This window comes from Schistocerca cancellata, chromosome 12 (genome assembly GCF_023864275.1).
Source record: "Schistocerca cancellata isolate TAMUIC-IGC-003103 chromosome 12, iqSchCanc2.1, whole genome shotgun sequence".
NCBI classification, from domain to species: Eukaryota; Metazoa; Arthropoda; class Insecta; order Orthoptera; family Acrididae; genus Schistocerca; species Schistocerca cancellata.
In genome coordinates, this window is record NC_064637.1 from 125,762,368 (window position 1) to 125,778,917 (window position 16,550).

Genomic DNA, 16,550 nt, shown 5'->3' on the forward strand with positions numbered 1-16,550 from the left:
AGGTACTCAAAGTACCCTCCGCCACACACCGTCAGCTGGCTTGCGGAGTATGGATGTAGATGTAGATGTAGATGTAGATGTAGATTACTATTTACAAGTTCAAAACCATTTGCATGAAACAATCTGAAAAAAGTCTGAATTTCTGGTGTTCATGGCTTTTGCACCACGATAATGCACCTGCTCAAACTTAATTTTTTTTATTTTTTGCCAAAAAATTACATTATAATACTTCCTCAACCTCCACATTCAGTAGACATGACACCACATGACTTTCATTCTGTTCCCAAAAGTAAAGGAAACTTAAAAGGATCATACTTTCACAAGCATAGGTGAGATTAAAAGTCCATCACTGAAAGAGCAATAAACTATCTGAAAGACAGAATTACAAAAGTTTTTCACAGGATGGGAAATGGGCTGATGTGAGTATGACTACTTTGAAGGTGATAACATTGATGTAGACATATAAATAAAATTATTTCCAAAAAACAACATTTCCCATTATTTTTTGAACACACCTCATGAACTTACTTTCTATGTCGAGAATTATCATATCACAAATGTATTCCAATATTTGTGCTTCAATGCAGTTTGTTTAGTTTCTTAAAGAAGGAGGTCAACAAAATTAATTTCATCTTTTTCCTCAATTAATCTCTCTAAATTAATACATCAGGTCAAGTTAACAATGCTATAATGGTCACTGAATTGGTGGTACATTGATAAATGTATGAAAAGTGCAAAAGAATGAAGCTAGTACTTTAGAGTACAGTTTGTTTTGTGTAGTTTTCACAAGTTGGCAGTCTCTGTTTCTTCTTGTGCCATTCACATCTGTCTGGCACCAAAATAATAATAGCTGGTGCACCACGTCATGTTTAAGACAGTGATGCAGGATGCTGACCATCACAGCGGACTACACGAAGCACTTAGGACAACGTCTCATCGTTGAGGTCACAAGGTATGGTGATAAGAGCAGCACACGTGGGTGACACCTCAGGCTCCTGAAAATGGCAGCAAGGATGCAGACGCCACACTGCAGTTGCCCTCAGTGGTTCATCCTCTTCAGCTTTGCCTCAGATGGCAGCAATGTCGAGAGTACACCACAAGCTGCAGATACAGGAAATATTACACCCCATGTTAACAAACTTCTGTCAAATCATTGTTAATCAGTGATACTGGTTGAAATAAAATTCCCTAGAAAAATCTTTGGTAATTTTAGTTTTAAGCATATTTTTAATATCTACCTTATAGCCTTACGTTTGTAGTCTACGGAAATGTAGCAAAATTTTACAATCTGGCAAATGATTATTCCACATCAAGGGACCCAACGTGAACATGCTCCCAGTTTGATTAACTTCAGTTTTGTGAAATATTGTGCAGAATGTACCCAAAGGAATCACACAAAGTCTTACAAAGTTTCACCTCTAACTGTAATCTGAAGCAGGCACTAAAGGCATTTCCACAATGGTCATTTACTCAGTAACTGGAAACACACGGAAATATCCTCCAGTTTGTCAAGCCACTGTTAGTGACCTAACAGATCTAGGATCTTGCGAGGTGCTGCTCTGACACAACATTTTGCAGAGTGTGTGCTAAGAATGTAAATCGTCAGAAAGTATTCTTCGTGACACAACCTCTCTGCACGTTTGCTTCAAAACTTTGCTGTAACAAATTTTCTCCATATTTTAGCAACATATTAGCAGTGAGCCAAAGACACTGGAATCAAGAATGTCTGCACGTCAGAAAATCAATTATGAACTCACACATGTGTTTGCTCTATGTTATCAGCCTCTGAAGTTGCAAAAAGCCAAGTGAACAAATTTTGCCTCTGTTTTCACAATTTACCTTAAAATTGACACACCTGATTTTCTAATTGTTAACACCACCCAAAAATTGCATTTAAGTCTAAAATATTTTGTCTGATGTTCTCTGAAAATGTCTTTTCACACTTTCATTTGAATATCCCAGTGTCCTTTTTTCATCTTCAGCTTAATAGATAACTGGGCCATTCCTAGGAAGCATGAAATCCGTCCCTAGTCATTTTAATGAACTGACTCTGAGGAAATAAGGTAAGATAAGTGACTCTCTCTTATTGATGATTCGATGTATTCAACTTCTTTTCACTTCTTTCATCAGCTGCCTGTAGTATAAGCAATTGAGAAATTACACTCCTGGAAATTGAAATAAGAACACCGTGAATTCATTGTCCCAGGAAGGGGAAACTTTATTGACACATTCCTGGGGTCAGATACATCACATGATCACACTGACAGAACCACAGGCACATAGACACAGGCAACAGAGCATGCACAATGTCGGCACTAGTACAGTGTATATCCACCTTTCGCAGTAATGCAGGCTGCTATTCTCCCATGGAGACGATCGTAGAGATGCTGGATGTAGTCCTATGGAACGGCTTGCCATGCCATTTCCACCTGGCGCCTCAGTTGGACCAGCGTTCGTGCTGGACGTGCAGACCGCGTGAGACGATGCTTCATCCAGTCCCAAACATGCTCAATGGGGGACAGATCCGGAGATCTTGCTGGCCAGGGTAGTTGACTTACACCTTCTAGAGCACGTTGGGTGGCACGGGATACATGCGGACGTGCATTGTCCTGTTGGAACAGCAAGTTCCCTTGCCGGTCTAGGAATGGTACAACGATGGGTTCGATGACGGTTTGGATGTACCGTGCACTATTCAGTGTCCCCTCGACGATCACCAGTGGTGTACGGCCAGTGTAGGAGATCGCTCCCCACACCATGATGCCGGGTGTTGGCCCTGTGTGCCTCGGTCGTATGCAGTCCTGATTGTGGCGCTCACCTACACGGCGCCAAACACGCATACGACCATCATTGGCACCAAGGCAGAAGCGACTCTCATCACTGAAGATGACACGTCTCCATTCGTCTCTCCATTCACACCTGTTGCCACACCACTGGAGGCGGGCTGCACAATGTTGGGGCGCGAGCGGAAGACGGCCTAACAGCGTGCGGGACCGTAGCCCAGCTTCATGGAGACGGTTGCGAATGGTCCTCGCCGATACCCCAGGAGCAACAGTGTCCCTAATTTGCTGGGAAGTGGCGGTGCGGTCCCCTACGGCACTGCGTAGGATCCTACGGTCTTGGCGTGCATCCGTGCGTCGCTGCGGTCCGGTCCCAGGTCGACGGGCACGTGCACCTTCCGCTGACCACTGGCGACAACATCGATGTACTGTGGAAACCTCATGCCCCACGTGTTGAGCAATTCGGCGGTACGTCCACCCGGCCTCCCGCATGCCCACTATACGCCCTCGCTCAAAGTCTGTCAACTGCACATACGGTTCACGTCCACGCTGTCGCGGCATGCTACCAGTGTTAAAGACTGCAACACCGCGGTTCCTGGTGTGTCCGCTGTGCCGTGCGTATGATCATTGCTTGTACCGCCCTCTCGCAGTGTCCGGAGCAAGTATGGTGGGTCTGACACACCGGTGTCAATGTGTTCTTTTTTCCATTTCCAGGAGTGTAGCATGCCGACCTGGTCAAACATCACCTAGACATATCATAGACGTGGTATGTTTACCGCGCCGAACAAGCGCATGTCGTGTGAGAGACGTCGTCGGTCAGCCGCGCCAAATGTAAACAGAAATTCTCTGACACGTTGCGAAGCTGATCGAATACACGCGGCATACACGAAGTGTTCTTTGCCACATTCGGACCTGCCGACATTACAAAAATACTTTCACAATGTTCCCGATGTGTAGCAAAGGTGTTCACGGGGAAAGGGAGACATGTGGCGGCATAGCCAACAATGATTTTGCAGGATATTTTGACAGCGGCAGGGACAGTGATAGTGACATTTTACCTCCTGTACGAAAACGGTGTATGCAGCTGGTGATTGAAGATGGTACTTATGAAGAAGAGCAAACCTACAAACAACAATCAAAGTCATGGGTGTGGCAAAAGGAAGGCCATGAACCAACAATCTGGACGTATACGGAAATTCCGGGAATAAATGATGCAGCCTTACAGCATGTGAGTACAAGCATAAGAGAATTAGACGTTTTTTATGTAATATTTAATAGTACATTTTGGGAAAACATCGTAACTGAGACGAATAGATATGCACAAGACGTACTCAACAATGAAAAGAAGAAATGAAAAATAGACCAAAAGTGATCTCCTATTGGCTGCAATGAAATAAAAATATACATCGCGCTGTGTAGAATCGTGGCTGAAGTAAGGAAACTGTCGATTCAGATGTATTGGTCTAGGAGGGCTGTTACAGAAACACAAATATTTAGGAAGACGATGCCATTCAGGAGATTTGTGCACATAAGTTGATTTCTGCGTCTAGCGAATAACAGTTTAGCCGACAACACAGATAAACTTTACAAACTAAGGCCAGTCATAGATATGTTCAGTCAAAAATTTCTGGAGGTGTACACAGTGAAAGAGAATATTGCCATTGATGAATCATTAATGAAATTTGAGGGGTGCTTATCGTACAAACAATTTAACCCATCAAAAAGACTGAGGTTTGGTATTAAAAGTTATAAATTGTGTGTCAAGTTCAGGACACTGCTATGATTTTAAGATATACACGGGTAGTGACAAATGTGATGCTAGTGGTAGTGCCTCTGAAAGTGTAGTTCTAGAACTGTCATAGTCGGTATTACACAAAGAGCATACTCTATATTTTAAAAACTGGTTTTCTTCACCGAACCTTTTCAAAACTCTCCTCAGCAATAAAACTAATGTGATTGGAACAGTGCGCTCAAACAGAAAAAATATGCCCCCAGACTTCCTGAAGGCAAAATTAAAGAAGGGAGAATATACAGTGAGGAGTTGTAATGGAATATTGGCACTAAACTGGAAAGATAAACGAGATGTTTATATGCTTTCCACAAAACATTCAACAGCAGAAATGATTGCCACAGACACACCTCTCCGCAATGCATCGTGGAAACCAAAATGTGTCGTCAAATACGATACAGGCATGATTGGAATTGATCACCAAGATCAGATGCTCGCATGCTTCCCTGTGGTGAGAAAATGTATGAAACGATACCGCAAGATAGTCTTTTACCTATTTGATGTTGCTTTATTTAACACACTTTTTATTACAAAATATATTGCACCAAACGACAGAGCTACGCAGAATATAGGATTCACATTGCAGAATTATTGTTGAAAACTACACCTTTACCGGAATAAAATCTGAAGGGATGATTAGCATCCAGCAATATACCACAAAGACTGCACATGCAACATTGGGCACATTTTCCCAAACATATTGATCCAACACCATCAAAAGTAAATCCTGTGAGAGCTTGTGTAGTGTGCAGAAAGCATAAAAGACGCAGAGAAACAATGTGGGAATGCAAAAAGTGCAGGGTTGCATTACATGTGCCAGATTGTTTTGAACGATATCATACAATCGAAGACTATTAAATTCATGTACATGTCATTGTGAAGACGTTGCGTTTGAAAATATGTTTGCCAATGTACTAACTTAACAGGTCCCAGAATGTTTTGAACAAAATATTATACAGTCTTAGATCATTGCATTTTTTGTTGTGAATATTATTATTAAGATGTATTTCATCAATGTATGTTTGCTTATAAAGGGAAATAAAATGTTTGTGACTATATCGCTGCGTTTGAGACAATGAATGTTTCGTTTCCAATGGGCAACTAATCGTCATTATTTATGATACCTGAAGAAATGTCATGTTACTAGTATCTCACACACATACTTACAAATCCTGAGGGTGTCTGCACGACTTCAGATGCCACCAGGCGTAGTGCACCACAGCCTTAGCATGTGTAAGAGCTGGGAATCTTAAGGTGCATCCACACTTTGCAGCCAGTTATGGCTCATGCTAACAGAACTTAAATTGTAAGGCAAAGGGTTAAGAAAATAAGTGAAATTTAAGTGGTTACATTCCAATAACTTAGAAGCTTGTATGCAGAGATTCAGAAGTATTGGTCTCTCAGCTTCATTTGGGTGATATGAAAATAACATCTGTGGAGTTTTTCCCCAAAATCTTTTCTGCATGATGGGTACATTTTTAGTCTGCATTTATATCAGCTATCTGTCACACATTTTAGCTGATCAGTCATTATGACACAATTGACAGCAAACATTTTTGCACTGTATGGTTATTAGTGAAGCAAAGATTTAAAAACCAAGTTAAGGACAGCAGATCATATCCAGGCTGTGATGTGGAAAGTGACCACATACTCGTTATGATCACGACTGAACTAAAATTCAAGAACATTAAAAAAAAAGAAGTACATGTAAATGGGATTTGACAAACCTGAAAAATGAAAATACACAGAAGCACTATCAACTAGAAACAGACAAGAAAACAAATACAAAGGGCAGCAATGACATCCAAAGCAGCTGGTAAAAAATAAAAACTGGTATTTTAGAAGCAGCAGAAGAAGTAATAGCAAAAGAAAGGACAGAGAAAAGGAAGGAATGGATCACTAATGACCTACTAAATATAAAGGAAGAAAGTAGTAAATTAAAAAATTCTGTGAAGAAGGAAGACCAAGAGAGATACAAGAGTCTGAAAAGCAGAATCAACAGAGAGGCAAAACAAGCAAGAGAAAAATACCTTGACGATCTCTGGAATGGTTCTGAGCACTATGCGACTTAACTTCTGAGGTCATTAGTCGCCTAGAATTTAGAACTAATGAAACCTAACTAACCTAAGGACATCACACACATCCATGCCCGAGGCAGGATTCGAACCTGCAACCATAGCGGTCATGCGGTTCCAGACTGAAGCGTCTAAACCGCATGGCCACACCGGCCGGCTTGACTATCTCTGTTTTTCAGTTGAGGACAACATGAGAAAGGGAAATATTGACAAGGCCTATAAATGTGTGAGACATTGCTTTGGAGACAGAAGAAATAAGTGTAGGGCTGTGACGGATGAAAATGGTAATATGTTGGATGACGATGATGAAGTTGCAAGAAGATGGAAACAGTATATAGGAAAACTGTACAGTGGACCAGAACTGTCTGAAAACATCATGGAAGAAGAAACAGAAGTACATACACACAAAATAGGTGAACCTATATTAAAGGAAGAGTTTGAACTAGCTCTGAAAAAATTGAAAAACAACAAATCGCCTGGTATAGACAATATCCCAGCCAAACTTCTGAAATCTGGAGGAGCAAAACTGAATCAGGAGTTGTATAATCTTGTCTTCAACATGTAAGAGCAGGGTAAAATTCCTACAGACTTTGAGAAAAACATTATGATCCCCATTCCAAAGAAGGCAAATGCTACAAGATGTGAAAATTATGACGCTCAGCCTAGTTACTCACGCCTCTAAAATAGTAACCTCAATTATCCTAAAACACATAGAACAAAAAGTCAAAGCTACACTCTCCGAAGACCAGTTTGGATTCCGGAAATATAGAGGAACCAGAGAAGCAATATTTGCTCTAAAACTAATAATAGAGAAACGACTAGATAAGAACCTGACAACATACATAGCTTTCGTAGATGGCCGGCCGGTGTGGCCGTGCGGTTCTAGGCGCTTCAGTCTGGAACTGCGTGACCGCTACGGTCGCAGGTTCGAATCCTGCCTCGGGCATGGATGTGTGTGATGTCCTTAGGTTAGTTAGGTTTAAATAGTTCTAAGTTCTAGGGAACTGATGACCACAGATGTTAAGTCCCATAGTGCTCAGAGCCATTTGAACCATTTTTTTTGTAGATGTAGAGAAAGCCTTTGACAATGTTAAATGGGATAGCATGTTTGAGGTACTCAAAAAAGTAGGAATAGACTATAAATATATAAAAATGATATGGAACCTGTACAAAAATGAGACAGCAGTTATCCGTGGATGGACAAAACAAGAAGAGGTGAAGATACAGATAGGTGTCTGACAAGGTTGCGCACTATCCCCTGTTATCTTTAACCTATACATTGAAGAGGTGCTGAAAAAAGTAAGGGAAAATTCACAGATAGGTGTAGTAATTCATGGCCAATCAATAGATATGATAAGATATGCCGATGATATAGCTGTCCTGGCTGAAAGTGAAGAAGATCTTGTAGTCCTACTGAATAGAATGGATAAAGTTATGGAGGAAGAATATAATATGAGAATTAATAAAACAAAAACAAAAGTAATGGCATGCGACAAAAAAGATCAAGTGAAAGTCCAAGTTCATGTAGGCAATGAGCTGCTTGAACAAGTTGATAAATTTACTTATCTGGGCAGTAATATTACCAGGGATGGAAGGAGCAAGGCATAAGTGAGAAGTAGAATTGCTCAAGCAAAGGCTGCTTTTAACAAGAAGAAAAACACCTTAACATCTAAGAGCATCAGCCTTGAAATCAGGAAAAGATTTTTGAAATCAAATGTGTGGAGTTTGGCATGCTATGGGTGTGAAACATGGACACTCGGGACAGAGGAAGACCAGAAGCTAAATTCTTTTGAAATGTGGTGCTATAGACACATGCTCAAAATAAAATGTATCGACAAGCTCACAAACGAAGTGGTTCTGGAAAGAGCAGGTGAGAAGAGAAGCTTCCGGAGTTTCATTGTTAAAAGAAGAGTGCAATTTACAGGCCATCTATTAAGACTTAAAGGACTCGTGAACACAATCATAGAGGGATATGTTGAGGGAAAAAGACCAAGAGGAAGACCACGACTGAGGTACATGGATCAAATCGTGAAAGATGTGGGATGTAACACCTATAAAGAAGTGAAGAGAAAAGCTGAAAGACGCACAGAATGGAGACAAGCTGCCATTGTAGCTGTTGCAAACCAATCCTTGAATTGACCACTACAGAAGAAGAAGAAGGTTATTTCTACCCAAAGGGCTACAACATTTTCTTTGCATTAGGTTGATGCTCAAGTTCATAGCATCTGTTTTGTGTGTTGGTATTCCAGTTGTTATGGCTAATTAAACACTTGTAATTTTTGCATTTGTAGTTTACTGTTGTTATCTGAGTTGACATGTTGTTATTTTGCCATTTGGAGATGGTCAGTGGAGCTGTGGATGCTAGAAAATGGAGGTGCCAAGTGGAGAAATCTTAACATTTCCAAGAAAATGGGTTTCTCGTTTTAAGGAAGATCATTTTGACAATAGTGATGCTCCACATTCAGGAAGACATTCGGTGTTTAATTAAGATCGTTTAAACCCACTTATCAAAAAAAAAAAAAAAAAAACCACATCACTGTACTAGACAACCGACACATGTGATGAACTGTGGTCATTCTGCTATTGTGCAACATCTGCATGCATTGGGGAAGGTTCAAAAATAAGGAGTATGGGTTACCGCGTGCTCTAAGCCAAAATCACAACAATTAGCAGGTGGCCATACATGCATCTCTGCTTTCTCGTCATCAATTGACTCGTAAACAACACCGATGATTCCTATGCTGCATGCTACTGGTAATACGAAATGGTGTGTTTATGCTAACACAAGGAAAAGAAAGGAATTGTTGAGCCCAAACATAGCAGCAACTTGCCATAAAAAGCCATGCCCACATCCACAAAAGATAATGTAATGCATCTGCTGGAACAGCAGTGTTGTAGCCACAATTCATGAACAACAGCCAGGAAAATTGTGTGAAGTGATGCTAGACTGACCAACCCAATAAGAATTCAAACCAGCTAATCTAGATAAGCTACTCATTCTTCAAAAAAGGGGTGTGAGAATAATCTGTGGAGCAAAATATAGGGAATCTTGTCGCAACTTGTTTCCAAAAACAGAGGTGTTAACTGTTATAAACACATACATTCTAAAAGCCATATTGCTTGTGAAAAGACTGCACCCACTTATTCAGATTTCCACCAATACAATACTAGAAATAAAGAAAGATTTTACATTGGCAGCCACAGAACAGCACTTTACGAACAGGGGCCTCAGTACGCAGGTATAAAATTAGCTAATGCACTGCGTAGTGCAGTAATGGCTCTTCCTACAATTAAACTGAATCATCAGCTTAAGAAATTTTTAGTAAAACACCCTTTCTACACATTAGAAGAGTACCATACTTATATGAAGAACAACAAATGCTTTGTGAAATTATGTGAATAGAAATCAGTAAACATCTTATTGTAATTTTGTTGTAAATTAATGACATATTCAGAAGAATGTGTCTTATGTATTGTACAAATAACTTTAATCATTACTGTTTCTTTGTACATGTGCAGTGTACCATTCGATGTTGAATAAAGCCATTATTATTATTATCACATAAAAGCAGTGATTCACAATGAAAGCATATGTGAGCATCCTCATCCATGCATAAAACACTTCATCTATTAAATGGCTGTTAGATTCTAAAGTAAACTTATTTACAGACTTTGAACACAGTAAATGGCATACACAACTTGAGGAATTATAAAGGAAATAGGGAACACAAATTTTATTTACTACTAAACTAACAAACTGAATTTTAATGCGCTTAAAAAATCAAGTAAAGATTTTGAAACAAAAATGAAAATTCCTGTTTCTGACAGTCTCAGATGCACTCTTTTTTCAGTGGTGTGTTAACTTTAGAATCAGTGTTGTCAGTTTTAAGATGCATTATGTGAAATATAGGCAAACTTTAGTACATTCTGTTTTTTGGTATATGTAGAGGCTGATATTGTGAATATATTTGTATGAAAGTTCACTGTTAACTAATTTTCTAACTGGAAGACAGATAATGAATGGGAGACGTGATGTACACTTGCAGACAAAACAAACGATTGCAATTTCAGAAAAATCGTATGATTTATTCAAGAGAAAGAGCTGGCCCTCCTTCAATCAGTTATTTGGCCTGGCCTTCATTGACAGAGTCATTGGATGTCCTGAGGGATATTGTGCCAAATTCTGTCTAATTAGCATGTTGGATTGTCAAAATACCAACTTGGCTGGAGGATCCTGCCCATAATGCTCCAAACTTTCTCAATTTGGGACAGATCTCGTCATTGCTAGCCAAGGTAAGGTTTGGCAAGCATGAAGACAAGCAAAAAAAAGACTCACCATATGCAGACAGGCATTAACTTGCAGAAATGTAAGCCCAGGATGGCTTGCAATGAAGATCGACAGAACATGGCGTAGAATATTGTTGACATACTGATGTGCTGTAAGGGTGTGCTGTGGAGGACAACCAAAGGGCAGAGCCCTCCAACCAGCTAACTATATTGAAGATCCAACACCCCAGCTGCACAGAATTTGTCTCACTATCCCTCAGGAGGACACCCAACAACTTTATCAATCACTGCCAAGCCAAATAACTGCTTGCATAAGGCCCAGAGATGAAACAACATGTTACTGACGTGCTCAGTTTGTAAAGCTCTATCTTGTGGATTAATCATCCAATTTTTCTGAAATTGTTACCTTGTCCAGCATTTGAGAGTAATTTTTTCCTACTGGCTTGCTTCATGCTACCCAGATGCCACAGCCCTGTGTAGAGAGAATGATGTTGTTGCTGAAAGGCTATGTTTGATAACATAATCTTGGGCTAATTATTCGTGCCGCATTTTGACTGGCTTAAGGTTTCAGTGTGAAGTGATTAATATTGTATTGTAGCCTATGGGATGCTGCTAAAACTGAATGTAGTTAAATTGGTTTGAAATACTAAATAAAAAATTTGGTAATAACTCATAAAGTCTATTATCAATTGAGTCTTTCACTGTCTGTGTCCTGAAAATTACCAGGAAACGAAAATATATAGTTAGATCATTAAACATAGAGTATCATTGGATCATGCATCCATCAGCTTGTATATGAAGACCTGTGACAATGAGATCACTTCCCGCAACAGTCTTTGAACCCAGAGCCTGACTGCCATCAATGGATGGTGAGTGAATTTGGAATTTTCAGTGTTACCTGGATTTTTCAAGCAATGTTGGACAGGAAGAATGACAGAGACAGTGAGCTTTTACTTTGATTATAAACTGTGTGTGCAATGTGTGTATTTGAATGGCCACGTCTAGTTAAAGTGAGAATTGTGGCCTATTTGATGAGGAAGACAGTATTGACCTGGACAGTATTGACACGACTTCTATTAACAGAAATCAAATTGTAGAGGCAAGTGAGAATGAAAGGTCAAATTTGAATTTAGACACTGGATCACGATAGGCTGTGTTGATAATGAAGGAAGGGAGCATGTGTTAAAGCAAATCTTACGAAAAAAAAAAACAACATCGATTTGAATAAAGAACATGATATCAAAAACTTGAACACACTGTATTAATGTTTCACAATAATATTTGTTTAATAGTTCATTATGAACTGCCTTTCAGCTTCTTAGGCCTATCGGAGTCTTTATATTTGATGAAGTAACAGCTTTTTCATGAGATGAGAAAACATTTTATTTTCCAAGCACAGATCAAAAACTAACAACAATAAACAACTCGTAACCAAGATAAATATCTATCAGCTGCAGCTTTCACCCACTGTTTTTGGCGCAGTGGATAAATGACGTCGCCACAGGCCATTGTCAGATAACTTAATAATAAACAGATCGTTTATAAACTTCAGCGAGAACTCACAACTGTACATAAATTGTTATACAAAGATATGTGATATTTTATGACTATCTCAGTATCAAACACAAGAATAATGTAATACCCAGAGAGACTCTTAAGACATAAATATTATATTACAATATATTCAAATATTAAAACTATGTGAACATATAAACCAAGTAATGGCACAGGCTACTATGCTATATGCACTAACTGGTGAATGTGATGAATAGGCCAGAAGGCAGGGGGGGGGGGGGGGGGGGAGGGGAGAGGGAGGGGAGAGGAGGGAGGAGAAAGACGTGTATGTAATGCATTTGTGTAACAGTTATAACAAGTTTATTACCTAATCATGAGAGAAATAATAACTGGCTGCTGCTACTTTAGTAAATGGGCTAGAGGTGTGTGTGCCCATACTCCCATTGCTAATAACCGGTTCGCCATAGATCATGTTGACTTGTCTTTGCTCACAAGAGCTCTTACCTGTGATGCGGTAGCTGTATGATGTGCTACTGCTGTCCCTGCAATACGATGGTCATGGGTGGGGTGTTTTGTGATGCATGGACATGCAGAACCTCGTCTACGGGTGTGAGAATGCATATTTGACCACTGATACCAATATCACCGAACAACTGGAACAGCATGTCCAACTTGCGAGGCAATTCTCCACAAAGACCATCCCACCAATTGGTAGACCACAATTTGACCCCTTTCAAACTCACTGAGTTGGCTCCAGGAAGCGTGAGGGCGTCTCTGTGGCATGGCTGCCTGTTTGCTTCACACGTCTGCAATACAGTGAGCCATCTGGCTGTGAGCATTCACTATTAAAGATTAGACACAGATGTCGCTCTGGTAGCTATGCCACAATACTATGCTGAAACAATTATTAGCACATCTACAGTCCCCCAGGTGACATATGCCATCAACTGATCAAAATTGATGTTGTCTCTCTGGGGGTATTATTATTTTTTTTCTGAAAGTGTGTGTGTGTGTGTGTGTGTGTGTGTGTGTGTGTGTGTGCGCGCGCGCGCCCACACACACACACACACACACACACACACACACACACCTGCCTAATATCATGTAGGGCCTCCCTCGAGCACACAGAAGTTCCACAACGCGACATGGCATGGACTCTACTAATGTCTGAAGCAGTGCTGGAGGGAACTGACACCATAAATCCTGCAGGGATGTCCTTAAATCCTGAGTACAAGGGGATGGAGATCTTGTCTGAACAGCATGTTGCAAGGCACCCCAGATACACTCAATCATATTTATGTCTGGGGAGTTTGGTGGCCAACAGAAGTGTTTGAACTCAGAAAAGTGTTCCTTAAGCCACTCTGCACCAATTCTTTGCTTTTGGGTTGTCACATTGTCCTTCTGGAATTGCCCAAGTCCACCGGAATGCACAATGGACATGAATGGATGCAGGATGCATACATACATGTAACCTGGCGGAGTTGTATGTAACCTTATCTGGGGTCCCATAACACTCCAATGACACATGCCCCACACCGTTACAGAGCCTCCATCAGCTTGAACAGTCTCCTGCTGCCTTGTAGGGCCCATGGGTTCATGAGGCTGTGTCCATTCCTGTACACATGCGTCCACTCGATACAATTTAAAAAAGAGACTTGTCTGACCAGGCAACATGTTTCCAGTCATCAATAGTCCAATATCAGTGTTGATGGGCCCAGGTGGGGTGTAAATCTTTGTGTCATGCAGTCATCAAGGGTACACGAGTGGGCCTTTGGCTTCAAAACCCCATACTGATGTCGTTTCATTGAATGGTTCACACGCTGACACTTGTTGATGGCCCAGAATTGAAATTCACAGCAATTTGCAGAAGTGTTGCACTTCTGTTGTGTTGCACAATTCCCCTCCATCATCATTGGTCCCATTCTTGCAGGATCTTTTTCCGGCTGCAGTGAAGTCGGTTGATGTTTTACCAGATTCCTGATATTCAGGGTACACTCGTGAAATGGCCGTATGGAAGAATCCTCACTTCATCGCTATCTTGGAGATGCTGTGTCCCATCGCTCATGCACCGACTATAACACCACATTCAAACTCACTTACATCATGATATCCTGCCATTCTAGCAGCAGTAACCGTTTTAATAACTGCGCCCGACACTTGTCTTATGTAGGTGTTGCCGAGCACAATGCCGTGTTCTGCCTGCTTACGTATCTCTGTAGTTGAATATGAATGCCTATACCAGTTTCTTTGGCACTTCAGTGTGTATAGTGACTTAGGGACCGCTGACCTCAGCAGTTTGGTCCCATAGTCCTTACCACAAATTTCCAATTTGTACATAGGGAACCATGTCACTGCCAAGAAGGAGAGGATTATGGCAACCACAGACATTTTTTCATGTAGACATTTACTATCTGGTTTCAAATTGGGATAAATGTATTGAAAGTTAAGGCGATGATTTTTGAAATGATAAATAGTTTACTTACTTGTTTCCATGTGTCTTGTTTTCATTTGACTGTACACTCATACTTCAACAACATAAGATTTTCAGTTTGATAGCTAACATTTTCTTCTGCCAACTCCTTCAATTGTGCTAGTTTAATACAAAAGCAGGACTGACTTGCACATGACTCCTCACAATGCTATAAGTGGCTGAAAACTCATGTTGGTAAAAACAAAAATAATGAGTAAAAATTAAAAAAGAAGCTTACCAAAGACAAATCCTCCAAGGATGGCAATAGCGAGGATGCAGCTGGAGTCAATGAGGGCACCCAGCATGAGGGATGTGATGAAGGTGCCCAGGCGGCCGCAACACAGTGACAGGCACACCGCCATGGCTCTGAATTAAAATAAATAAAGCCTCTAAGAACATCAGTCTTAGTTCCATTTACATAGTCATGCCAAATGTGTCTACTGACATTTTCCAGAAATGTGTAGCTGGAGTCAGCTTAAACAAATAATCATCATCTCATCTTTCATGCAATGCCTATTATCAATGGAAAGCATCAGTTTGTTTCCCCATTTTTAAACAAAATCGCGCTTAGAGCGAAATTGTACATGTCAATTCGATAGAGCAGTCCCAGATCAGTCTAGTGTGATATTCAGCTTAGCAATACGTCTTAACAGGGGTAGCAAAACACGAAGAGTAACTGGTACTCCAGCAGAGATTGAACAGCACTGCTGCATGGCAGTAGCAAACTGTGTGGACTGCTTTAAAAATAATTTTATTTGTAATAGGAACACAAATCGACACTTTCTGTCAATGGTGGGTATTGTGTGATCTAAATGATTAATGGAAAATCTCATATAAAGATGTGAAACAAATACTAACAAAGAGATAGAGGGGCTGGCCAGTACTTACCTCAGCTCAGTACAGCTGATAGATACATAAAACAGAACAGAAAATTTACATTCCTAGCTTTCGGAACTTTGTTCCTTCATCAGGGAGGAGGGAGACGAAAAAAGGGAAGAAGGGATAGTGGATTCAGTTACTCACAACCCAGGTTATGAAGCAACAGGGAAAGGTAAACAGGGAGGGTAGCAAGGACGGAGGCATGGTTGTCAGAGGGAAGCCAAAAATATTCTACTGTTAAGTACTGTGCCAGCTTCAAACCAAAGAGGATGCATGCAGAAGTAAAGAGGTATATAGTATAAAGATAAACACAACTATGTAGGATGAAAAGATGTGTGAATGGCTAAAGAGGAGAGGGAAAAAGGACAAGACTGAAGAGTAAATGGGAGTGAGGTTGGTTAACATAGGTTCAGCCCAGAGGAATGGCGGGATGAAAGGATGTGTTGGAGTGCAAGTTCCCATCTCCGCAGTTCCGAGGGACTGGTGTTGGGTGGGAGAAGCCAAATGGCAGGTTCCTAGGTCCCTAGAATTATGCTGGAGGACAGGCTCTGCTACTGGGTATTGGACATCTCCTAGGCAGACAGTTCGTCTTTGCTAGGAATGTAAATTTTCTGTTCTGTTTTGTGTATCTATCGGCTGTACTGAGCTGAGGTAAGTACTGGCCAGCCCCTCTATCTCTTTGTTAGTGGGTATTGTGTGAAAGACATGGTGAGGTGACTGCAGTTACACATTGCAAAAGTGAAATGCAACCATCTCCC

General features: G+C 40.6%; 1 protein-coding gene across 1 annotated transcript in view; it reads right to left on the reverse strand.

Moving 5' to 3' along the window:
* Positions 1-213: 213 nt before the first annotated feature.
* LOC126109825 (synaptic vesicle glycoprotein 2A-like) overlaps positions 214-16,550 on the reverse strand; it is a 181,810-nt gene continuing 165,473 nt past the window's right edge. The window contains exons 11-12 of the mRNA XM_049914881.1: positions 15,152-15,279; positions 214-1,101 (exon numbers count right to left, since the gene is read on the reverse strand). Of these exons, the coding sequence (XP_049770838.1) occupies positions 1,040-1,101; positions 15,152-15,279 (190 nt within the window). The 3' untranslated portion in view covers positions 214-1,039. The remainder of the gene's footprint in view (positions 1,102-15,151; positions 15,280-16,550) is intronic.